Here is a 24,635-nt window from a genome sequence, read left to right as displayed (position 1 = left end):
CCCAGACACTCCTCAGTTGAGTGTGGAGTATTGTCAATCATACATCTTTGTATTGTGCCCTCTTATCTCAGCAGATCGAAGCATGAAACCACCCACAGCATGTAAGCAATGCCGGGAGGCAAAACGCCGGTGCATCCGCCGAGGTGCCGGCGAAGCTTGCGTGACGTGCGAGAAGAGACAGGTGAGATGCGGGACTCGCGCAACAACTCGCGATTCTACCAACATCCTCCCCAAGCCGCCAAGACAAGCCCAACAGAGTCCGCCTCAGGAGTCTGTGTCATCACCGGCACCCGAGCTCACACCTTCGATGGCCCAGGAACTTGTCGAATATTACCTGGTCAAGATCCATGATCGACCCCACAGTATCTTCCATCTGCCCACCATACGAGATAATGTGCGCCAAGGCACTATCAATAGAGCGTTACTGCTCGCTCTCTGTAGTATGGGCTGCAGATTCTCGGTTGATTATCGAATCCAGAGTATGGAGTTATCGCTCCTTGATGAATCGAAACGCCTACTTCAATCTGACTTGGAAAACATTTGCCTCGAGAATATTCAGACTTGCATACTCATTGCGAACCTATGTGCAAGTCATGGGAATCCTTCGTCAGAGGCTTTATACTTTCGTACGTCATCCGCCCAACTCACACTTGTCGTCGCTAATAGCTTCTAGGCATTGGAAATAGCATGGCCCAGATCATGCGTCTCAATTCACCGACATCAACGGGCTCAATAGTGGAACGTGAGATTGAAAGGAGGGTTTGGTGGTCACTGTTTATGGCTGACCGTTGGTGTTCTGCTGGAATCGGACTACCGCGTCAGATCAAGGACCTCGGCGGCAATATCGATCTGCCGATGGATGAGGGCGTCTTTCATTCCCTACCCCATCATCTGACTAGACATGAAGGCACCTGGAAGCCGGGGCTCTGGGCACACATGATCTCTCTTGTTCAGCACTTTGGCCCCATACAAGACCTCAACCGACAAAGTGCCCAGGGATGTTTCGATGGTTGGGAACTTGATCGTACAGCAGCTGAACTCTCCCAAAAGCTGGATCTCTGGGAAAAGATGCTTCCCGCTGACGCCAAGGAGACGGAGAAAAACTTCCGCTTTCACCAAGCAAAGGGGACTGGAGGGCCGTTCGTGGGACTTCATCTCGGCTACCACCACTATTCAACGCTTCTCTATTTCCGGTATCTTGAAGCTAGGAACTCTCTGACTGAGCTTGGGAAGACTTGCGTCTCTCGCTGCAAGCATCATGCATCGGCCTACAGCGCACTTCTTCGTATGGCTCGAGAGGGTGAAGGTTGTGAGGCCGTTTACCCGACAGTTGGCCATATGGCAGTGGTTTCTTCTTCAGTTCTTCTGCATACCTTATTATTCGGCGACGAGAATGAATTGGCAAACGCTCGACGGGATCTCAACTCGAACTTTGCAGCTCTGATGGAACTGAAGCAGTATTGGGCTAACACCAGTTCAATGGTACGTATACCGATCCTCAACACCACCGCCGGATACTAAATGTGACAGATCTCGAGACTAGTTACTTTTCAGAATGTGTGTTTGTTATCAGCCGAGTACACACATCGGCTAGATGGCTGGATGGTGCGTTTCTTGATCGAGCACTCGCTTCCTTTGGCAGACAAGACTTTACAGACGGTGCCTTCTGGAATCGAAATGAACACGGATAGTCTGTCAATAAGAGCCCAGGAGTTGCAGCAGCAGGGGAGATACACAAATTTCGAACTTTCTGAGCCAATGGCTTAGATACTCTGTCATCCGTCATCAACCTTACCAGAACAAGGTGCGTGAATAAACACGATCCTCCTGCAACCGAGCTCGGTTAGAATCCAAGTCAACCCGGACCATGTAGATTCACCATTGCCCCCATTCCTTAATACCCGGCTATTCCCAAACCCCATCACCAGAAGGATCCCAGTCGGCTAAATGCACGCAGATCACAACCTCCCCAAAGTGCGGGCAGCACGCGAATTGGCGGAAACACAACTACCCCGGGTTTTTAGCTTGGACCCCCACAGCTTTGTCAGACGAGATCTTCGCAACATCATGAGAACCGACTACAGTTTTCGGGGTATTGATATCCGGTTGCAGTGTCGTGATGGACGCTCGGCGTGGTTTACCCCGGATTTTGAGTGGGACTAAGAGACAGGGGTGGATTGAGATAAAATGCCAGACCGCCGCGGGAATAACGACGGCGAGTGACGTCTTCAGGTATGATAGCAGAAATGGCGGCTTTGAAGAGACTCTGTTTGCTCTTGCTGCCGGCATTGGCTCTTGGAGCCATAGACAGGTGAGGGTTCTTGTTTGTTGTACCTAGCACATCTAACATTGTCAGGAAACGAATTATCACGGAGAACAACATTGTTCGAACCAAGCTCATCAACAATGAGACTACCCCTCTCCAAGTTGGCAATGGCAACTTTGCCTTTGGTGTAGATACAACTGGCATGCAGACATACCTTCCCTTTAACACTATGTCTGTATGGGCATGGCACAATGACACTGAACCAGAAGAGGCGTACGTTCCGTCAGACCAAATTTGAGAGATGACGCTAACTATTGATAGCCCAATTGATGCGTACACTGGTGTTCCAAAGCTAACGCATGGCCGCAACGTATCCTACGACATTCCGGACCCTAATCTGCCAGATGTATCACAGTGGCTCATCGGCAACCCTAACCGCATCAACCTGGGCCGCATCGGACTTCGATACAAGGACGCCACCCTGGCCGCAGACCAGATCTCAAACACCCATCAGGAGCTGGATCTTTGGAGCGGTGTCATCACCTCCACCTTCACAGTCGATGGCACAAAGGTCAAAGTCGTGACGCAAGGCGACTTTGACTCAGACGCCGTGACTTTTGAAATTGAGTCGAAGCTCATTGACTCTGGAAAGCTCAAGGTCGAACTTGACTTTCCTTATCCGCCTATTCACACCACAAAGTACAAGTATGAGGTCTTTGTTGGTGTCTACGACTTCCCGGCGAACCACACTACAAAGTTGGTCCGAGGTTCCAAGAAGGACACGGCGCACATCCATCACGACCTAGGACCAAAGTACTACGTCAACTTGCGTTGGCCAGACAAAACCCCTCTTGAACTAAAGAGACTCGAGTCCGAGGACTCTTCCGCAATTACCGCTCACCGATACATCCTGTCTCCAGATGACGGTTCAACAATCTCTTTCACAGCCCACTTCTCTCCCGAGAAGAAAGTCCCCGATCTTCCTTCTACAATCAGAAAGCGAAACTCGGCCGAGTGGCACGAGTATTGGAAGAAGGGTGGCTTTGTCGATTTGACTGCGTCTACCAACCCTAACGCAACTGAACTGCAACGACGAATCGTCACGTCCCAGTATCATGTGCGCGTTAACAGTGCAGCTACTGGCGAGTCTCCCCAGGAGAGTGGATTGATGAACAACGGGTGGTACGGTATGGATAGTCATCTCTTGAATATCGATTGCTTCTAATCAACCTAGGCAAATTCCACATGGAAATGGTTGTCTGGCACAACGCTCACTGGGTCTCGTGGGGCCGCGACAAGTTCTTCCACAACATCTTTCCCGCCCTTTACGAAAAGCTTCTGCCGACTTCTTTTGCAAGAGCTGAAGGAATGGGTTGGGAGGGAGCCCGCTGGCCCAAGATGACAGAGACCATTACTGGCAGGAGTTCACCTGGCGGTATTAACGCCTACCTGTTGTGGCAGCAGCCTCATCCCATGTATATGGCTATGTTGGCCTACAAGTCTCAGCCAACTCGAAAGACGCTGAAGAGATGGGATCCTATTCTTGAGGCTAGTGCAGACTACATGGCGTCCTATGCATGGTTCAACGAATCCTCTGGCAAATATGATCTTGGACCTCCGTGAGTACTCGCTATCAGAAATGTTGGGGCGAAGAAACTGACTTTTCCAGCTCCATCGGTGTCACTGAGAACACGCCTGCTGCTGCCACACTCAATCTCGCCTACGAAGTAGCATACTGGCGATACGGACTTGACGTTGCCCGCGAGTGGAAGAAGAAGCTTGGACTGCCAGTTCCCAAACACTGGACGACCGTAGCCAAGAACCTCGCCAAGCCAACCCAAATCGACGGGCTTTACGCCGTCTACGATGGCCTCAACGCCTCGTGGTGGGAGGACCCAGCTCTCAACCGTGATCCCAGAAGCCTCATCATGCTTCAGGGAATTCTCCCTGATACACCAGCAGTTGACGAGAAAGTTGCTCGTCGGACGGCGGATAAGGTTTGGGAAGTCTGGACGGATCAGAATATTCGAGGATGGGGACGGCCTATCTTGGCTATCAACTCAGCTAGAATTGGGAACCCGAAGCGAGCCATCTACCATTTGACGGCTTATGACTACTGGAAGTTTGATGATGCGGGTAAGTATTCATTCTATGATCTTATCAACGGTGACCTGTATATAACCTTGGACACCAGGATTCGCAATTCGAGGGGGCGATGGAGGTACGCCGCCACCCTTCATGCCCGGCAACGCCGGTTTCCTTTTAGCAGGTAAGACATGTTTGCAAAAACCTCTTTATGCGATGTTGAAGTTGACGGTTTGAATAGTTGCGTACATGGCAGAGGGGTGGGATGGCTCCAAGGGAGATGCACCAGGGTTCCCCAAGGATGATGGCTGGGTAGTCAAGCACGAAGGACTCCGAAAGGCGCTGTGAGATGATGAAAACCAATTGACACCTTCCATCAGCGATAAAGATCTCAATGAAGATCTTGTACTGGCGTAGAGAAGTATAGCAGCACCCTATAAGAGCTCAACGCAATAGGGGTGATCTACAAACGACATTGCCTAACGTCTATATGCATCTACCTTGAGTGATCTTGGGATTCTATGTTTCCGGGCGGACATCATTCTATCTATCCACTACATGCTTGATATCGAGATTATCTCCAGCCCTTAAAGAATCATGAAAACAAGATACGTGACGCCTACAACCAGTCCTGCCTTGGCACCAGAAGCCAAGCCAACCACGCCGCCATTTGGTTCCTGAGCTGCCTCGCCAGTCTCCTCTTGGGTTGCAGTAGAGGTAGTACTGGAAGCAGTCCTAGACGCGGAAGTGGTGCTGGTTTCGGAAGTCGACACGTCAGTTTGAGCAACAGCAAGGCTCGTCGTCTCGGAATCAGCTGTTGTCTGAGTGGACTGCTCTTCAGTCAAGGTCTATGAACTCTTAGCCATCTGCAAAATGTTAGGATATAGGAATCCTACCGAAGTCGTTGTCTTGGTGGCCTTGCTAGAGGAAGTTTCAACCTTTGCGCAAAGACTCCTTTGTATGTCGCCATAACCTGCCATCCAGTCAACCTCCTTTCATCTTGACTCCAGCACAAATATTCGTCACATACTGTTATAGGCATCAACTCCACATACATCCCACACGCAATCTTCTTCCCTCTCTACCCAATCGTCCTCGTCGCACCAGCACTCAAAGAACTTGTCCTTGCCAAGGGGGCAGTTCGGAAAGCTTCCATACTTTCTGTAGCAATCCTGGAAGCATTCGGCGCGGTCCTTTTCGAGTTCAGAGCTGATTACGCTCGTGCGAGCTGCACCTGATGCTGATGTTAAGGACGCAGTGTCCGGTGATGCTTTCGTGCTGTCTTGAGCGAGCGACGAGGCAAGCCCTGAGAGGAGCAGGAGAGACACAGATGTAACTGATTTCATGATGCTCGTGTTTAATGGTGGCTTCGGAACTGACCGAGGATGGACAAGCAATCGAGGTCCTTGGCGCTTATAAACGAGATTCTCAAACGCAAGGAAGCTTGGACTTCATCCCTTGTTGGACCAGACGTTGTTCCAGCCTCTCCCACGTGGTGGTGATATATGCGACTAGCGACGCCATGACCGCTTTCGGCGCTGTTGATTGGCTCAATACACGTCCTTGAGGCAGATTTGGAAATCCCAGAGCTGAAGAAAACGCCTTGAGATGCGCCCCGTATCCGAGCCGAAGTTGCACAGGTTTCTTTACGAGTTGCCGATCCAAGCACGAGAATGGAAACATATGGGTGCATGTCATATTCATTCACAGCTATCCTATGTGTATGTACTAGTTTCTCATAGGTAAACAGACGGCCGGGGCAGGTATTGCTGCGCAGTATGCATGGGTTATGCAAGACACCTCCAAGAGGTGAACAAAGAAAACAGTGATTTTTTTAGTCTATAGCCTGCCGTTTTGACTCAATTGGCACAAAAATCAAACACCACCCTTCAGGATCATGGTCTAGTGCTGACCCGAAAGCTCCTTCTCAACCTGCTCCTTGACCAGCTCCCTCACGGCCTTCCAGTCGTTGCTGACATCAGAAACACGCTTAGGCTTCTGGTCGAGACCGATAAACTCCTCAGGAAGCACCTTCTCCTCGAAGTTGAAGTCCTTCTCGTCCTTGAGAGCAAGCTCGACGGCGCCGGCAAACTTGGCGGGGTGGGCGGTAGAGAGAGAGATGTGGGGAACGTTGGGTCCAGCTCGCTGCAGAGATCGAGTAGAAGCGGTGACACCGACCGAAGAGTGAGGGTCGAGGATGTATCCGACCTTTTCGTAAATCTCCTTGATGGTTTCGAGAGTCTGGGGGTCGCTGACTCTCTCGCTCTCGAAGGTCTTGCGTGCGCTGGTGAGGACGTCCAGGTAGACGGGTCCGAAGCCTCCCTTAACTTTCAGGTCCTTGAGCCATGTGCTGACCTCCTGACCTGCTTGCTTTCGGTTGAACTCGACATCCATGCCAACGGTGGCGGCAAACTCGTAAGCCAGGAACCAAAGGAGTCGCTCGAAGTTGCTGGATACCAGAATGTCCATCGCGGGGCTGAGAGTCTCCTTCACACCATCCTCGTGAGCCTTGACTCCATCCACTTCCAGACCGCCCTCAGCCTCAGCGCCTCGGGCAACATGCTTCTCATATCGGCCAGTCTTCCAGAATCGATCGAGGATATCATTCTCGTTAGTGGCAATGACAAGCTTGTCGACGGGAAGACCCATGCGGGTCGCGAAGTAACCAGCCAGAATATCGCCCTGGTTTATCCTATTAGTTGAAATTCATTGGGTCGTGAAAAAAGGCACTCACAAAGTTTCCGGTTGGCACAACGAAGCGGACCTTGTCGCCGATCTTGAAATCGGGGTTCTGCTTCGCAAGAGTGAAGTATGAGTAGAAGTAGTAGACGATCTGGGCGAGGATTCGAGAAAAGTTGATCGAGTTGACGGCGCCGAGCTTCAGGTCCTTGTTCGTCTCGGGGTCGCTGAACAGAGCCTTGACGATGTCCTGCAGTATTGTCAGTGGTTGATTTTCGTATCTGATCACACAGTGCGTACTTGGCAATCGTCGAAAGTGCCTGTCACGGCCAGGTTATGAACGTTGGCGTCGGTGCAAGTTGTCATCTGAAGCTCCTGGATAGGGCTGACACGGCCCTTAGGATGCAGGATGGTTACTGACACATCCTTCTTGCCTCGGAGACCGTGAATAGCGGCAGATCCAGTCTACAGAAACATTAGTATCGTTTTGAGCCCGAATTTCGAAAGTTGGAGTGACTCACATCACCACTTGTCGCGCCGACAACGGTCAGATGGTGTCTGTCTACTCGCTTGTCAGAATTTCCTGTTTTGGCCAAAACAACCTCGGCATGCTGCCAAATGCTTCGATTTGCGCACCTCGGCCTTCCTTGCCCTCGTTCTTGCGGGCTAGAAGATATTCGAAAAGGTTACCAAGGAATTGCAGGGCACAATCCTTGAAAGAGTAGCTGGGTCCGTGGAAGAGCTCGAGAAGGTGGAGGTTGTCCTGAAGCTTGACCAGAGGTGTGACCTCCTTGGCGCGGAATGTCGAGTAACTTCGCTCGATGATGGCCTTAAGGTCGTCGGCGGGGATTTCGCTGCGGGAGATGTAGAGGGTGAAGATCTGGAAAGCGAGGTCGGTGTAGGAGAGATCCTTCCAGCTTTCCTGGGGTCAATTGTTAGTCATTGGTAACTCAGAGCCGAATCGCGAGCCAACCAGGGCCATGAAGAGGCGTCGCGCAACGCAGAAAATGGCATACGTACCCAGTCCTTCGCGGCTGGGATCTCATGGGGCAGGAAAAGACCGCCATCGGCAGCCAATCCCTTCAGGACAACGGTCTCGAAGGAGAGCTTAGAGAGGTCAGCAAGATGCCAATGGCGCACGGCGCGTCGAGGGAGCCTACACCATAGTCACCACCCCTCGTAGAGAGGTATACTTGTGACTCAGTATGCGTGGATTCGGATGCCATGATGTTTGCTTGTTGCGTGGAAAAATCTTGGTGCCCCTCGTCGAGAAGAAGAGCCGGACTCGGCACCCCGCCGGCAGAAAGATGGTCCGGCCGAGATCGGAAGGATGGAGAAAAAGTGTCAGGGGCGGGCCGAATAAGGTATGGTCCGTGTGCCGGAAGGTCCCGAGATTGATTCACTTTTGACTTGGAATTGTGCTTGACGAGATGAAGTTGAAGTGATGAATCTTTTCGAAAAGAACACTCCAAGATATAAACTCAGCAATGTATGTGGTTTGGGTTCAAAAGACCGCGTTTTCATGTCAACCGTGGCAGGTTAAGTGTCCGGAGCGTTTGCTTCAGAACGTGAGTCATGCGAATACGGCCACGCTGATTCGCCCAAACCCGTGTAAGCTGTTGAAACCAACAAACACAATCACCTGGCAATAGGGTAACTCTATGCAAACGGTTTGTTGGACCTGCGGGAATGCGAATGCCCGAAAATGAGTCTTTTTTCCTTTCATTTTTAATGGCATTTCTGTTATCATATGCTTAAATGCTGTCCTTTGTTATGTAACTAATAGCCCCTGCATCCTGAAGATATCATTGTTAGCGAAAGATCTGTTTGATACCAGCTACTCAAAATAATCGTTTGTCCAGCCCGTTTAATTAGCACCACGGTAACAAATTTATCATTTAATACAGATCTGAAGGGATGAAGATAGAAAGAGAAGTGTTAAGGATGATTGAGATCCCCTTCTTCTATAATGGTTAGGTGCTCTTACATTTTCTTGAAAGATAGGCCTTAATGCCCAGATTGATAACATTCTCGCCCCAAACCACTCATTTCGAATAATTCTGCCCAACAGTCATGCATTTTTACCAAGGGTCTATAAACAAATATACTAGGTATGTCGCTAATCCAGACGCGCCCAACGGAGCCCTACAAGCAAGGCCGTAGCAAAGCCCCTATTCTTCAGTGTCGCATTAAATCCGGCGGTTTCCCTTTTTGGCGTCGTACGACCACACGTTCGATTGGCGAGCCTGACCATTCAAGACTGCTGGTGGTGATTTGTTACGTGCCAATATGTGACCCAAGCTCTGTTCATGTTGCTTTCTGCGGCACAGCATGTGGGTTGTGTGGCTCAATTTCCAGCGATGCTACCTCCGCATCCTTCGCTCGATTAAATTAAAACGTCCTTGACTCACGCAGCCAAGTCTTTTAACCTTGCTCCTCTGATCATCGAAGGGTTATTTAATCGCGTTGGGCTCCACCGTAGTCTATGGAATTCTTCCAGGGAAATCTTAGGCACTCTCGTTAGCAACACGATCGTTTATACATCACTCTTTTTTAAACAACAACATTAATATCAATATGATCCGACCAACTGTTTCATCCGTCGTTCCGCTGCTTATGCTTACCAAGCTTGCAGCGGGCATTGGCTGTAACACGCATAGCTACACCACCTGCGACGATGGCATCGTTCATTGGTTCGACCCTGAGGACGGTCAGATTTGCGACCCCCTCGACTGCGGTGGCGGTCGAGCTCCTCCCAAGAAGAACCCTGGTTGCGCTGGCTACACCGGAACCGAAGTTCGCACCATCTCCTATCTCTCTTGCTGGAAGGACTTTGCCACCGTAACAGAAGGTTTCACTTCTGCGGCGGAGCCCACCACGGAGGCAGAAGTAGAGACTGAAACCGATGTTGAGACTGATACTCAGCCTGTTGAGACTGAGTCGAGCGAGTCAAGCCCTTCTACCACAACGGCAGTTGACTCATCGATCGCAACGTCCGCTGTTGCAACTACCTCCCCCGCTACCCTGTCGACACGAACGCAAACCTCTGTTGAGAATGAAAGCTCTACCGCAGAGAAGGAGTCGACTACTGAGGAGACATCGGCTTCGAATGCTGGCAGCGAGGCTTCAGCGGCTGAAAGCGAAGCATCCACCGCAGGAAACGAAGCTTCTACTGCTGAGAACGAGGCAACTACCCCGACAACCACTCCCAATGCGGGCCAGATTCTGCGAGGCTCGGTGGCTGCTGTTTTTGGTTTTGCAATTGGGGCTATCGCCTTTCTTTGAGAGGCAACTAGGTTTCAAGGCTGGGATTCATGGGACGACGATGACGAATTAGTTAGTGAATTACGCTTTAATACAACCATTGCTTTCATGCAGTCAGGTTGATGCGCTCGCACTCGAGAAGTCTTTTAATCTTAAAATGGCAAGATTAGAAAGGATGGAATCCAGTACACCAAGTCTGAAAGTTGTCTGGGTCAACTTGAAGTACCCCCGTTTGAGTCGTTCTGAAACAATCCCAGCATATCAAACATCCAACTAGTAATGCTAATAAATTCCAGCCTGCGGTCTTGTTTCTTATTATTTGCTTCTTTGCACCTGTTCCCCTTCCAGCTCGTCCGACGGTCTTGTTCTGGTTGCTACTTGAGGGGGCTGATTATAGTCTTTGTGGACTTTCTTTGCGGATCGCGGCATTTTGCCAGACATGAAACCATCGAATGCGTTTCCTGGTTGTCTTAGTTGTGATGACTCTTCTAGGTTTGCCGGTTGTGTTGGCCGCAAAGGTCGTGGACGTGGTATCCCAGGGGGTGGTATTTTGTCCATTGGCCACATGGTCATTGTAATATTCATGCCGGGTCGTATCAAGTCATCCCAGATCTCTGGCACCAGAATATAGCCATCAGAGTCTATGAGATCAAAGCATCCTTCGTGCACATGCGGCCCAAGGACATCAACGTTCGCAAAGACAGCATTTATGAGCCTTTTCATTCCCTAAAGTGAACGGTTAGCCTCTTGTCCATTAAATACATTCCGAAACACTTACCTCAAATTTCTCGACTTGGTAAAACGGTAGCTTGAATTTCCGCCCAACAGCGTCTTTGAGGAAGATGAATGCATCCTTGTTTTGCGATCTTTCAGAAGTGTCGGCTTCCTTCTGCTCTGGACACTGTCCATCGCCCGTGGTGCTCTCAATTTCCTTCTCTGTCAACACCGTCCAGTCTGCAAGAAGCTCCTTGACGACCGAGGCGGCAGCGCCGGGTTCGTATATGGCCATTCCCATTTCTGATGGGCCAGATACTACTATGCTGTGACTTGCACTGCCTTTGTGGTTCTCAAGAGGTTGTTCTTGGGCGTCATTGTCAGAATCAGACGCTGCAGATTCAGCGCCTGAGTTGGTTGAGCTTTGGGCACTAGAATCCATGCGCGCCTGGACGTAGGGCGAGAAGATTAGGTCAAGAAGCCAGTTGGCTGTGCCATCAGATTCTTGCCTGGACATCCAGACCTGTAGTTGAGTACCAGTTTCGTTATTTTGGTCCGAACAGGTATTACTCGGTTGCTCCCAGTCGGAGTCGTATTGTTGACTGTGACTTTCCGACAGATTAACAACGGATTGATGAGCTGCGTATGCTAGGTTTTCGGATTGCTGGCGGAGCAGAAAAATGTCTTGTTCCTGGTCCTGGTCTTGGTATTTTTGGCCCTGCTTGCCGCCCTCGTAGGATCGTGTGTCTGATAGCCTATTGGGAGGAGTTAATTATTCGTCTATGGATCTATGCTGGGCATCAGATGTCAGGTTCCTCACCTCGATTGTTTTCTCGTTGTGATGGCAAGGACCAGAATATTTAGCATCAGGTTAATTCCGGTTTTATGGCTTTCAATTCGAGCAAGCTTTTGCTGAACTTCGGATCGCTTCAATTTCCACTTGAAAGCCGCGAACCCTCGGGCCTCGTTCATCAACTCATGAATTTCATCGTGAATCCTGGATATCCGTCGCATTGCAGACTTGATGCGACGCAAGCACTTGCGGTTGCATAACTCAGAACCATCTCTCAGCACCCGACGAAGTTCTCCTAGTATTATCGACAAGTCGGCGATAGTGCGTGCGATATCCAACATCTCCCTTGAAGCACCCCGAGTGGAAGAAACGAACTCGTAGATGGCCTTTGAGAGTGCAGTTCCCGCAGTTGCGATACCGGTAATGCTGGCAATGATAGAGAGGGGGTCCATGGCGGCAAAATTTTGAGGTTATGTAGATCCGATGAAGAGTTTGAGAATGGGAACGGATGGGCGAGGTAGGCTGTGCCTTTTAAATATGCACACCCTTGCGGTACGCCTTACCGCTGACCATGGAGCCTGGCCGAGCTGCTGCAGGTTTGCCTCGCCACGTCGTGCGTGCGGGCGGCACAGCTTGCACGCTTGGCATCGTTCAATTGGTCGAACCAACAATTCGCAACCACCGTTGCATCTTACAGTACCAAGGGGAAAGGAGAGAGCTTCGATCAGGACTTGTCTAAAACCAACCTTGAGAAAGCACACAGAGGAACAGAATCGTACTCCACTTGCGTGCCAACTCTCTCGCTAAATCAACGTAATCTCGACCTCTCCCTTCCAATCTTCAGACGACTCCCACCACAGTGGCACTTCCACTTGTGTTTCTGCTCCTGCCTCGCGGCATTTCCAGAATGGATGTCCAGAATATCGAAACATAAGAACTCCCAGCCTCTCGTATTGCCTCTTCCCTTCATCCACACACACAAGAACAAGGGAAAAGCAGTCCTTGCCTGATCGAACAACTCGCAAGCATTCTACACTCTTTTCTGCCCCGAAAATGCCCTCCTGGTCTCTTAGATCGGGACAGTAGACCTCTCTGGAATTGAGGACCTTTTGTATCACTCCAAGCGTGCTTGGAACGAGCACACCGCGCAATCTTAACTCGTTGGATGGCGAGGATTTGTCGCTGATGTGCTGGATGAGAACAGTGTCCAGTGGATAGTCCGTGATGAAAGAATTGATCCATTTCCAACTGGTCTTCTTTTTGATAGATGCCCAGGACCATGTTGGGAAGAGCCATTTGTTTGAGCTCCACGGTGTTTTACCTAGAGGATCGGCATGGGTCGATCTCTTAGGGTGTCCATAGTTGTAAGCTTGGCTGATCCAGAGAAGATCAAATGCGACAGAGTCGGCCCACAGCCCAGCCAGATACTCAGAATTCCTCAGGGACCGCATGTACTGGGCGATGCCCTCGACAGCAGCCAACTTGTCGGTTATATGCGCCAAGGAAGCGTGGGTATACTCCGAGATGATGCCGTGCCATGTACTGATGAGTTTGGGGCGAGTAAAGTCAGCTCTAGCATGCTCCGTCAAGGGCAGCTTTCGAAAGCCTCTGCTTTCTATCTCAAGGTCGTATTGTGCCTTTTCGCCGCGGAAAAATTCGCACTGGCAGAATGTGTGGGTCCTGCACTGCCAGATGAGCTCTTCTTTGCCGTAGAATAGTGTCCTTGGCGAGAGAAGAGCTTCTTGTTTTACCCAACCACGCAGTAGTAGCGGGAAACCCGTCGTGAAGTGCTCAATTTCCCTCGACCCATCGAAGCAATACCGGCCCTTGCCGCTGTCGCCCTCCATCCGGACCTTGTCTCTCTTGAAGAATAAACCCCCCTCACAATCGGTGGAATCAAGGCCCGCAAGTGTCAGATAGCAATTCTGGTACACAGAACATATCCTTCCAGACTCATGTTCCCAGTCTTTCTGGTGCATGTTCTTGTCTTGAGGCGTGTCTTTTTTATCATCTTTTTGGATGGTACACAGCGAGTCGATCCAGAGATAGCGAATGTTCAGATGCCTTGTTATCATGACGGCGTCTCGAAATGTGCGCGGAAGGGTTTCGTACGGGATCCCCTCTAGATATTGGTCTCGAGTGTATGCTGTGAGTTTGGGCATCGATGCGAGCTTTTCCAGCTTTCCCCAGCAGTGACTGAGCGTCACGTACTTTCCGCGCAACCCTTTTGTCTCAAGAACCTTTATCGTTTCGCTACCCGACGTGCCTACGTCAATCACCCTGGTAGGTAAGAGAGCTATCGGATCGCCACACCCTCGTGGTGGATAATGCAGGTCTGAATGTGGTTCTTCGCCCAGGAGAAGCTGGCCTGCGATGCTGTGCTCTCGAGATCATCACTTCCTTTCGATACTAATCCCCATGGACAAGGTATGTCCAGAATATGTTAAAACTTGGATCAGGGTCCAGTCTGTCTGGCTCTCGGCTTACCAGCTGCTTGGTGCAATTCCATGCTGCCAATACCACTGCCCCCGATAGTCCACAGCGAAAAATCCCACTGGCAAAAGGGTCAATAAACATTTTTCCTTGAGTGACTCAGTAGGTCACCAAGACTTACACAATTAAAGTTGAAGGCTACCAGAGATGCGTTGTCGAATTTGTAGAGGCCGGTGATGATTTCCTCCAGCATTTTGCACGTAAAGCAGCCGTCCCTTGAGGAGCGCACCAGGCTCGAGTAGCGATGCTTGTTACCCGCATTAGGATCTAGGTATCTTTCGTTAAAATCACAGCAAATGTTGCAGTCAGGCCTGTTCCCTTCTGCCCGGTAATCGACGGGGTCGTCGCTCTCAAAGTCTTCTTCCGGGCTGGACGAGTCTGGAGGAGACGGCATCTTGAACAAATCAGTAGCTATCAGGAGGCTTGAGCTCTGTAGCTGACTTCCGAAAATACGTCCTAGAAGACGTTGGCAAAGTGTCAAGTTGTGCAGCGGTGGTGCTCGATTTTAGCCCTCGGTTTAATGGAATGAGGGGTGCTTTGCTGACTCGCATGCTGATGCCTGGAATGCCTAGCCAATGGTTAATAAGATATCTCAGTCTGGGCATAGCAGACTTGCCCTTGTACCCTGTTGTTTGCCTGACCTTACACTGAGAAGGCCCTTACTGGTATCCATCTGAACAACCATTCCGAGGTCAGTTATCACCAGCCGGTGGCATCAAGCGAAGATCACGTAAATGGAGGCCAGACCAGAATGCCTGGGTTTCTATTCTTGACCCGCCCCTCTGCCCAACGTCTTGGCTTTGCGGCTATGCCGAGCTCGTATTGGACGCCGGTGTAAGCGATGCTCATGAGTCACAATTGCAAAATCAGGCTGTGGTTTTCAATCCCCTGATTTGCTCGAAAATGTGAGTTCCAACGCCACAAATATCTTCTTGCAGGCGCCTCACTTTCAACTGTTCCCCCCTCCTGACCTGAGATCCAAAATCCCTCATCCAAGGGAGTGCTTATCTTCAATGGCATAGTTCCTAAGGCCATATAGCCCATTGCCATAAGGCGATAGCGTCCCTAAGATGGTATGGAAATCTACCCTGCCCATCAAGCTAAGCTTACGCGAAATAGGCCGAAGCAGCTAACCCCCCGCTCCCTCCCATCGAACTGGAAGGGATTACGGCCCTGTATGGCGACGAGAGTAGCGATGTTGAGTGAGTTATAACGTCCTACTGAGAACTCGCATTGACCACGATCTGGTATTCAGTATCGTCATTCTGCATGGTCTCAATGGCCACCCACAAAACACTTGGACCCATGACACCAAGTTTTTCTGGCCCTGGGAGCTTAAAACCAAGGTCAAGAATGCCCGTGTCATGCTTTGGGTATAACGCCGATGTGACTTCATCTTTTGCAGACAACTTGATCAGCATCGGGGGCATTGGCAGAATGTTGTTGAGTGATTTGGTTATGGAAAGACAAGAAGAGGAGGCATTTTGACTGTTCTTTTTTCCTTTGGGTTGTCACTTACAATACTGTAGGAGCGGGAAAGGCCTATTATCTTTATGGGCCACAGTCTTGGGGGGTTGGTCATCAAACAAGTAAGTTACACCAGAGATTGAAGGATTCGTAAAAACATGAGACACTGACGTCAATTATAGACCGTCCTCCTTGCTTCCAAGGAGCTCCACAACCAAGAAAGTGACAAACGCCTCATATACACCTCGACAAGGGGTTTGTTCTTCTTCAGAACTCCCCACCTCGGCAGCAGAGCAGGAGACGCCACTCCAGTAACGGTTCTGACAGCCGTTGCGAAAGCTGCATTTGTCAGAGTGCCGCCTAAGCCAGACTCGGCGCTAAAGCTGCACTCTGATGAGCTCAACGACTTGACCGACGACTTCAGGCGAACCTCTCTTTGGTTGAACCAGAAGCTCATCATCTACAGCTACTACAAATCTTTTTGAGATGGGGCACTCGGAGATATTGTGAGTTGAGCTGGATGATAACTGTGACCAAGGCTAATATGGGCCTGCTAGGTCGTTGACCAGGCATCTGCACTCACCGGGTATGACAAGGAGAACTCCCAGCCGGTCCAGAAAAATCACCAGGAAATGGTCAAGTTTGCCAACAAGGACGACAGAGTCTTCAAAAATGTTTGTGGAAGCATCAAGGCTGTAATGAGGGCAACATCATCAAGTGCGTAATTTCATCAAACCCCTGCAGACCCTGGTTCATAGCAATACAAATCTATTCTTTACATACTCGACAGCACAGCCACTAATATCTCTTCAGACGTTGCGGGGAATTTAAAAGTGTCTAGTTACCCAGAGTTCTCCATGGAGACAGTCAAGACCTTTGTTTTTCGAAAGGGTCTCCTCAACGAGGTTCGGTCCCAGTTGACCCGCGAGTTAGATGGCAGGCAGGCGGGGGTCCGGAAGGTCGGTATCTGGGGATCGGGGGGTACAGGTAAATCACAACTGGCTCGATCCTACTTGCAAGAGTATGGCAATCAGTATGATGCAACTTTCTGGATCCATGCTGTCGGCCCTGAGACCCTCGAGTTTGACTTTCAAGGCATTTACGGCACGCTGCCCAACCCTTAGCCATGGTCAATGCCGAATTGGACGATGTCGTCCAGTATCGCTCTGACGAGACCGCTATCAAGGAGCACCTGCTAGAAGCCCTGTCAATGTTTCAAGTTCAGCTATCTATGATGCAGTCGCTCCAACACAGCTTGATCGAACAACAATCGGAGAATGATAGGACAATCGAACTGGCGGAAAAAAATGGTGAGAAATGGACCGCGACGTTTCCGGCCCCTTCGAGTACAGTGTCTCGAAACTGCTCTCCAGTCACGTGCGGCCCGGAAGCTGCAAATTACCTTGGCATGTTCCATAGTCCAAAGGTTGAAGGAAATTTTGGCCGATGAGGATCTCAGGTGGTATCAGGAGCACAGGACACTGTCGAGTGAAAGGCTGAGCGCGCACAGCATGAGTGGCACTCTCAAGGGGTTTCTTCGGGTGCAGGAGGAATTATCCGCAGATATCTATCAGATTGTGGTTCTGGTCAAGGAACATGAGAAAAGAACAAATAAGATCGAAGTTATGTCTAAGAAGATCAAAGAGCAGCTAAAAGGAACGTCGCTGTGGGAGAGTCTAAAGGATGCCCTGGTTGGCTAAATCCGAGGAAAGCAAGGGGTAGGAAGGCCACCGAGTTATTTTCTAGTTTAGTTATCGTACTCTTTTTACGACTGATATTTACCTGACTATGAAAGATAGTGCGTAATGCAATCTTGGAGTACAAAACATAAATCGCTGACATAGTGAGCTTGGGACGAAAATCAGGGCCGGCTATTATGATGAACCAGGGTAATGCTGGAGTAACAGCAGTCTCCCCTAGGCTAGGTTACATTATTGGGAATACGCACAATCGACGGTACAAAAAAATCTGTGCTTCGAGTAGTCAAGTGCCTTAACCAAGGCCAATATTTCCATAGGCTCCGCAACGACGACAGACAGACTCTGAGGCTCTTCAACGCGGCATGTTTTATAGCAAGTTGAGCCCTGGATTACACTGACGTGAGCCATCAGCCAGTCGCTTCCACATCCCTGATGCCTTCTTTCCAGCCGCAGTAAGCAAGCGGAGTTTTCCAGGGCATCTGACCAGTCAAAGCGGGTGCTTGACATGACCCCTTGTCGGCTGCTGACGCACAAACACAATAAATCACAATTGAAGCGGCACAGTTCCGCCTGTGATTGGCTAACGAATACCCTGCTCTGCTCAGCCCCATTCAGCTTGCTGCGCGAACAGACGCCCGGGGGGGCATTGACCAACGGAACCGCCACCTGTAATTACAAAGGGGTGTGTAACATGGGTGAGACGAGGCGAAGTGGTGTTGGCCCTTCAACCTAAACATCCCCACCTCCAAGACTTTTCTGTCTTGAATACAACCTTTTTCTTCGTCACTGGAATGTCACTGTTCCCGCCAAACCTTGGCTTTATCTCAGTTCTGAACTATGTCTTCCGAGACCGGCTCTCCGACGCCGACTTCTTCAGGTAATGGCGACGACAACACCGAGCTCATCGTCGCTGTCGTGGCGTTGGTCATCTCGGTTCTCGCCTTCGTCATCGCCATCCTCCAAGCCCTCCAGCAGTATTTTGCTTCTGCCACGGGCTTCTCCTCATGCAGTCCAGCCGTGATAGGGAAATGGGCGAATTTTGCGCGACGACAGATGCTCTGGACCGAATTCCGCTTCGAGGTTCAGTTTGAGGTGCCCGTCATATTTGTCGCAAGGCCCGAAAACCACAAAGGTCCCCTGGGTGACGACGAGCTCACCGAAGACAAGGACAGAAAGATCATCCGCCTCGACGGCGGTGAGGATAACTTTCAGTACACATCCAAGATGGAGGAATTTGACAAGCAATTCAAGCAGAGCCAGCAGCAGGTGGTGCACACCGCCGACAACGAAAAGGCTACCTGGTACGCCCTTCTGATGGCCGTCTGCCGCATGGAAAAAGAATCACGGGACTGGCAAAAGTCCAAGCTTGAGGACTCGTACAACACGAATGGTCCAAGACTTCTCCGCAACAACTCGGCACCTCCCAAAGCCCCAGATCCGCGTCACTCTATGGTGGTCTGCATGCAGAGGAAGAGACGTACTTGGGACAGCATGCCTAATAACCTCTCAAAGCCTTATGCCACGACAACCATCTCTCACTTGGTTGAGATTGCTGCCATGTTGGGCATTTACTGGAGACAATTCGACCTCAACAATGATCAATATCGCGCGCAAGGAAACGGCTTCGTCATCTACGGCTCATACCTCGACGGCCTAGGAATCACGTTTACTTTCCAAAAGCAAGGACCAACATGGTTCAAGCAGAACCGCGTCATCCCCAACTACGACGTCAAGAAATATTGCTTCGGTATTGCACCCACCATCTTCTTGGCACCTGACCAGGACAAGGTCTACGCCGATGAGCCCAAGGATGTTGGAAGTCTGCAACTGGGAAGCCTCTCAGAGATTGCACACACTCTTGAGGTGTTTGGATGCGACATCAACACGGTCAACTACTTCCGCAAGAACCTTGATCAAGCCCGCCATAGCCACATCTTTCCCAGTAAGTACTATTGAAACGTTTCTGTACTGGAACAAGTTTGTAGAAAAGACATGTACTAACAGTAGAGCAGTTCCATTCGAGATCCTGGGAATGGTGGGAAAGACCCTCCACGTCGAAGACACCGTCTTTCGTATGCTTCCCAACCCGACCGTCTTCTACTGGGACCCCAACACCTCCTCCATGCCCACACTCATGGCCGAGTTTCTTGCTTCTCTGAGAGCTCTTAAAGGCGAGAAGCTCCTGAAGGACAGCAAGCAAGTTGCCGATATCCTCGACTGGGCCGACAGCCACGACAGCCACTTCACCAAGCTGCGAGCTTCCTCTTCGACGCTTGTGAGCATTAGTGAAGACATCAGCGGTGTGAACCTTGTCAATGAGCTCAACCATCTTCGCACGGGTATTCAGCTTTGTGACAAGTTCTTCCAGCCGGCCACATTCTCCTTGGTTCGAAAGGTTTTGCGCATACACATCCAAGAGATCCTCAACATCCTGAACGAAAAGAAGGACACGACCACCAGCACTAAGGACAATGCGAAGAAAGACAGCGAGGATGACGAGGATGGACCCATTACCATTGACGACATCGACTCCGCATTTGTCAACGAGAAGGAATCCCTCCTAATCCAGATGTACTTTGAAACCGTCCGTCAGAACGTGACCCGGATCCTTACAGAGCAAGACGACAAGAGCAAGAAGAGACAGGCCAGACGGGCCAGAAGGGGCTCAGTCAACTCAGGAAAAGCCGGAGAAGCCGGAGTGAAGGCTCCAGAGCCGATATCCGAGGTCCAGGTCAACGAGATCTGGTGCACGCTTGTGTTCCGCATGCTGTGCTGGCTGCAGCTGCATGAGTTCCACAAGATGGACATCCAGGTTAGCAAGAGTGATGCGTATGCGAGTCGTATCCCGGTGTACATAGTCTAGATACCATTTGGAATTAGTGTTTTGAAGTTGATAGAGGTGCAAATGGCCCCCCTTACGTCAATTATGACTCTTGTTGAGACTCTTGTGGAGAGCGTCATGTTGTTCATTGCCACAGACCCTGCCTGCTTGCTTTCCTGGAGCCTCGCAGTTATTCTTGCCGACTTGATGATTCTGTTGCCTCAGCCAAGTTGGAGGGCCCCGGGCTCAAGTTCATCGTGCCTCTTTGGGGCTGTTCCTGGGTAAGATATGTGGGCATGACCCCCCGTAATGGTAACTGGAGCTGGTTGGATAGGCTGTCTGGACTGTGGCAGGCCCCCCACGTCTCTATGAATCGTCGGTACGCTGAGGGTATTAGTAACTGACAAGAAAGAAAAATTGCCCGAAAGAGGGAGATTACCTGTACGTTCAGAAAACTGGATCGCCAAGTATCGTATGCTGTCTGTCGACTGTATCGGTAGTCGGGATTCCGAAACTTCATTACCCCTTCTGCCAAGCTGCAGCCGATTTGTTGTGATCGGGCGGCGGCCATTATCTCCATCTTGAAGCAAAGCTCTAAGCCGTAGCCGTTTCGCCCTGTCGTCTCTATGGCTGATCTCGACGTGAAAATCTCCCAGATTGTAGTCACGATATTGACGGTTGGCTTTGTTCTGATAGATGCTGAGTGAGTAGAGGCTAGTAAATCGATCTCTCCAGAGTTTGAGTCGTTGGATCGTTGCTACACCCCTAACGTTGCCGAAACTGTCGGTGCGGCCGTGAATGTTGGTCCAGACGACATCCGTATCGTAGAAATCGACGAGGTCCTTTCGCCGTGCATCTTCCTGAAACTGCATTGAGGACTCGACCGACGAAAACTCGTACTTCACGCTGATAAATTCGTCGTGGATGCAGACTCCCTCACCGTTGATGTGTCGAATACGGTGGGGCTCTTGGAATGTTAGATATCGCTCCATATCCACAGGCTCATTGTAAGGCCGATGGCGGGCATGGAGCGTATGTGGATGAACATCCGACGGGTCATTCGAAGGAACTACAGTTGTTAAAGTTAGCTAGGATCGGATGGTTTAAGAGAAATGGTCACACAGTAATGCTCGAGAATCTCGTTTTGATTCGCCCCTTGCCAGATGACTCGACGCTCGTTTGACTCCTGTACTTCCCAGGGGCCCAAGTGGACTACGCGTTCTCGGGGAGTGCCTTCGAATAGAGTTCTAAGATACCAGTGTGAGAAGTTTTAAACGATAAGAGGAAGGAAAATAAATCATACATTGTTGCTTGGAAGTGGGGCAGACCACTATCATCAGTTTCGAGGTAAAGGGGGTTGCCATCGACGGGCATCGTGGGCGAGGAGAGTCGAGGCATTTCAACGCCTACATATGTGCGATAGGAGCTGATAAAAGAACCACTAGGGCGAGTCGGCTTCATGCCATTAAAATCAACAATAGCGGGTTCAATCGACGTAGACTCAGACCGAATAGACTCGGGGTATACGAGGATGTTTTCAAGGGGGAAGAGAGATCCATAAGGCAGTCGATGTATGTTGCCATGTCATCAAGAGCGTCTCCCAAGCTGTATGGGATATTCTCGTCATCTGAAAGACTCTCAAAGTCTTCTGTAGCGTTGGGTGCGCCAAGAATAGCTCTGGCCTCTTCTAGAAGTAGTCGAAGGTCGCGAGTGTCTGCAGGATCGGCTGGCCGTGCTGGAGCAATCACCTGGGCCAAGTCGACATCGATCACTTTTCCAAGTTCATACAGAGCCGACAGAACAGTCTGATAAAGCTCAGAAGATGGAGGGAGAGCTTTATCCAGCTGACCGTTAGCAGCAGAGACGCCGTCTCCCCAGAGAAAGAATCGTTCTGATTCGCTGCGTAGCCGTCGTGACTGCTCGGTCGATGTGAGTTTTCGGTGTGCATTGACGATTGAGCCCAAAATAACGTTGAATAAGTTGCCAATCAGGGCATCAGGAGGGTCTGACCCCATGGCTGCTCGTGGCATAGGGCTGTCGCACGGGCACGGAAAGATTTTGAGTCTTATGATTCACTAGTGAACTCTCCGTGTTATTGGACAAGTTTGACCCTTTGCCAGAGAATCTCACATATGTAGTGAATATACGGCTGCTGGGATGTATGAGCAAGGATGAAGTCGTATCACACAACCGCAGATAAAGGGCTGGGCACGTGAGGTGGGTGATTGGTTGCCTCACTCATAAACCCCTCACTTGGCATCAGCTGAAACACCACTGTAGACCTACAATTTCAACCTCTCCAGGCCAGTCGACGACAATGTTTCTAGTGTTGTGGTCTCCAAGTTAACGAATATTACGGTTTCAGTCCTTGCTCATCATGGAGTTCATCGTTGGGACGGTCCTGGCTGGCGTCCCCATTGTGCTTGAGGCCTACGATCGATATTGGGACCTATCAAAAGGCTTCACCACCTTCCGCCATTACTCAAAAGAACTGGTCAAATTGGATACAATTCTCAAGACACAAAAGACCCTTTTCAGGGGAAACATCATAAAACTCCTCACAGCAATTACCAACGATCCAGAAACCGCACGCGGGTTGCTCTCCGAAAGGAGCCAAGAAACATGGGAGACGTTGAAGCTTGAAACAATCAACAGCGAGCAGCGCCTCGAGTCACTCGGAGACACCTTTGCGTCCTGGAAGGCTACGCTTGATCAGGTTCTCTCATCCGTCACGGCGATATGTCTCGAGGTGGAAGCCTTTCGGATAACGAACGTCGTGCCGGTTGACTCTCTACCCTCAAGAGAGATGTTGAAACAACTGCGAATGCGATTCAGACTGTGTTGGAGAAAGGGCGAAGTTCAAGACTCCATCAAGGAGTTACGGGACTTTACAGCTGACTTTAATGAATTAACGACTCGGATCATCAGCGAGCTCAAGGAGATGCAAAGTATACCAGCCAAAGAACCTACAATACGACCAAGAGCAAGTCAGTCTAGGAACCTCGATAGGTATCGGCAAATCCAGTCAGCATCACTTCGACTGTACAACATCTTTGCTCAGAGATGGTGCTGCACAACACATCCTAGACACGCCGCAAGCATCTCTCTTGTTGATTTCCATAAGTCCGGAAAGTCAAAAGGGGCAGAGAACAGTATAAAATTCGACATCGCCATTGCTTGCGAAGCCGGGTCTGCTAAAGCAGCCGACGCACTAATCTGGTTAGAGGTCGAAACAGTCGACACAAAAACTTCAAAGACTGGAAAGTGGACACAGTCTGGAACGAGTGAGAAAGACGCCTGGGAACATACGATGCAAAAGATAGCAGAGCATGCTCACCAGGCATGTCTTGAGCCATCTGGAAGCGTCGGTGCCGAGAGTTCAGCCAACAGCAGCCAGACAAGCAACTCGGATTCTATCATCGATCTCGAGATGATCGAAGACCTCTGTCGACACTTTCAGATCCCAAGACCGATATGTTCCTCTAACTGCGTCGGTTACATCACATACGCTGGACTTCACCGCTTCTATCTTCCGCCTCCTGAAAGACAGCCACCAGGGCAACAAACGTCTCTGGCAGACATCATCGCGTGGATATCTGAGGACGAGCTTACCCGAAGCCTTCCAAGAACTGCCATGGTCCATCTTGCCGGCTCCCTGGCCACTGCTGTCCTGCAATATCACTCTACGCCCTGGCTACCAAAGACTTGGGAGAGTAGACAGGTACTCTTTTGTGGACGTGGGGACATCCTGGAGGACGCCAGCTCCATCTCATCGACAAGTCCATACTTTCGGGTCGGCTTCTCTACAACCCCTGAAACCACAAATCGCAAGGGATTAGACCGCAAACCCGTAGGTAGCCTTCCCAAGGCAAGTAGCCGAGTTTTCTCAACGCCAACACCCTCTTCACTGGCCCGTAATGCGATTCTCTTTCGCCTAGGCATAATCTTCCTCGAGCTGGGATATAGTCAACCATGGCCACATCTTCGAAGCCGGTTACTTTCAACCCTTCCCCCTCAACATCAAACTGACTACGATGCCGCCGAGAAGCTGGCTCAGACACCGCTCTTGCGAAATCGGATGGGGCCAAGGTTCTCGACCATAGTACGCAAGTGTCTAGGCTGTGACTTTGGGTTGGGGGAAAGTGATCTCGCCAGCGAAGAGCTGCAGGGAACCTTCCTTGTGGATGTGGTGGAGGCATTACAGGAGACGGAACGAGGCTTAAGACAGTTGGAACAGCGATTGGGCAGTGGGTTTGGCTAGCAGGAATGGACTGACGATTATCATCACCGTCATGTGCCAAATAGCTTACTTCTTTGCTGATAAAATGCTTCATTGCGACAAAGGTATACCCG

At 50.4% G+C, this 24,635-nt stretch overlaps 10 protein-coding genes across 10 annotated transcripts; 5 read left to right on the top strand and 5 right to left on the bottom strand.

The window, feature by feature from the left end:
• Positions 1-82: 82 nt before the first annotated feature.
• MRS44_006811 (uncharacterized protein) lies at positions 83-4,699 on the top strand (the record flags this gene model as incomplete). Its single annotated transcript, XM_065621888.1, has 9 exons — positions 83-626; positions 674-1,482; positions 1,595-1,605; positions 2,357-2,539; positions 2,588-3,453; positions 3,501-3,885; positions 3,936-4,402; positions 4,461-4,535; positions 4,593-4,699. 9 exons carry the CDS (start codon positions 83-85, stop codon positions 4,697-4,699), a joined length of 3,447 nt encoding a protein of 1,148 aa, XP_065477960.1.
• A 239-nt stretch (positions 4,700-4,938) lies between these two features.
• On the bottom strand, positions 4,939-5,697 carry MRS44_006810 (uncharacterized protein; the record flags this gene model as incomplete). Its single annotated transcript, XM_046268485.2, has 3 exons — positions 4,939-5,199; positions 5,248-5,324; positions 5,382-5,697. 3 exons carry the CDS (start codon positions 5,695-5,697, stop codon positions 4,939-4,941), a joined length of 654 nt encoding a protein of 217 aa, XP_046139562.1.
• Positions 5,698-6,253: 556 nt separating this feature from the next.
• Positions 6,254-8,256, bottom strand: MRS44_006809 (uncharacterized protein; the record flags this gene model as incomplete). Its single annotated transcript, XM_046274508.2, has 7 exons — positions 6,254-7,033; positions 7,086-7,280; positions 7,331-7,495; positions 7,552-7,592; positions 7,667-7,952; positions 8,051-8,137; positions 8,191-8,256. 7 exons carry the CDS (start codon positions 8,254-8,256, stop codon positions 6,254-6,256), a joined length of 1,620 nt encoding a protein of 539 aa, XP_046139563.2.
• A 1,351-nt stretch (positions 8,257-9,607) lies between these two features.
• MRS44_006808 (uncharacterized protein) lies at positions 9,608-10,315 on the top strand (the record flags this gene model as incomplete). The annotated part of the gene is made up of 1 exon (XM_046281849.2): positions 9,608-10,315. One exon carries the CDS (start codon positions 9,608-9,610, stop codon positions 10,313-10,315), a length of 708 nt encoding a protein of 235 aa, XP_046139564.2.
• A 294-nt stretch (positions 10,316-10,609) lies between these two features.
• On the bottom strand, positions 10,610-12,253 carry MRS44_006807 (uncharacterized protein; the record flags this gene model as incomplete). Its single annotated transcript, XM_046274509.2, has 3 exons — positions 10,610-11,020; positions 11,073-11,763; positions 11,829-12,253. 3 exons carry the CDS (start codon positions 12,251-12,253, stop codon positions 10,610-10,612), a joined length of 1,527 nt encoding a protein of 508 aa, XP_046139565.2.
• A 351-nt stretch (positions 12,254-12,604) lies between these two features.
• On the bottom strand, positions 12,605-14,688 carry MRS44_006806 (uncharacterized protein; the record flags this gene model as incomplete). Its single annotated transcript, XM_065621887.1, has 3 exons — positions 12,605-14,169; positions 14,289-14,355; positions 14,416-14,688. 3 exons carry the CDS (start codon positions 14,686-14,688, stop codon positions 12,605-12,607), a joined length of 1,905 nt encoding a protein of 634 aa, XP_065477959.1.
• Positions 14,689-15,364: 676 nt separating this feature from the next.
• On the top strand, positions 15,365-16,246 carry MRS44_006805 (uncharacterized protein; the record flags this gene model as incomplete). The annotated part of the gene is made up of 5 exons (XM_065621886.1): positions 15,365-15,367; positions 15,414-15,496; positions 15,550-15,667; positions 15,824-15,883; positions 15,944-16,246. 5 exons carry the CDS (start codon positions 15,365-15,367, stop codon positions 16,244-16,246), a joined length of 567 nt encoding a protein of 188 aa, XP_065477958.1.
• A 2,052-nt stretch (positions 16,247-18,298) lies between these two features.
• Positions 18,299-20,324, top strand: MRS44_006804 (uncharacterized protein; the record flags this gene model as incomplete). The annotated part of the gene is made up of 2 exons (XM_046280481.1): positions 18,299-19,403; positions 19,474-20,324. 2 exons carry the CDS (start codon positions 18,299-18,301, stop codon positions 20,322-20,324), a joined length of 1,956 nt encoding a protein of 651 aa, XP_046139569.1.
• Positions 20,325-20,503: 179 nt separating this feature from the next.
• MRS44_006803 (uncharacterized protein) lies at positions 20,504-22,297 on the bottom strand (the record flags this gene model as incomplete). The annotated part of the gene is made up of 5 exons (XM_065621885.1): positions 20,504-20,553; positions 20,722-21,351; positions 21,405-21,529; positions 21,586-21,688; positions 21,778-22,297. 5 exons carry the CDS (start codon positions 22,295-22,297, stop codon positions 20,504-20,506), a joined length of 1,428 nt encoding a protein of 475 aa, XP_065477957.1.
• Positions 22,298-22,659: 362 nt separating this feature from the next.
• MRS44_006802 (uncharacterized protein) lies at positions 22,660-24,543 on the top strand (the record flags this gene model as incomplete). The annotated part of the gene is made up of 1 exon (XM_046274510.2): positions 22,660-24,543. One exon carries the CDS (start codon positions 22,660-22,662, stop codon positions 24,541-24,543), a length of 1,884 nt encoding a protein of 627 aa, XP_046139571.2.
• Between the last annotated feature and the right edge of the window lie 92 nt (positions 24,544-24,635).

This window comes from Fusarium solani (genome assembly GCF_023522795.1).
Source record: "Fusarium solani strain SB1 chromosome Unknown bctg00000003_1, whole genome shotgun sequence".
NCBI lineage: Eukaryota > Fungi > Ascomycota > Sordariomycetes > Hypocreales > Nectriaceae > Fusarium > Fusarium solani.
This window is presented reverse-complemented; position numbering and strand designations above follow the sequence as displayed.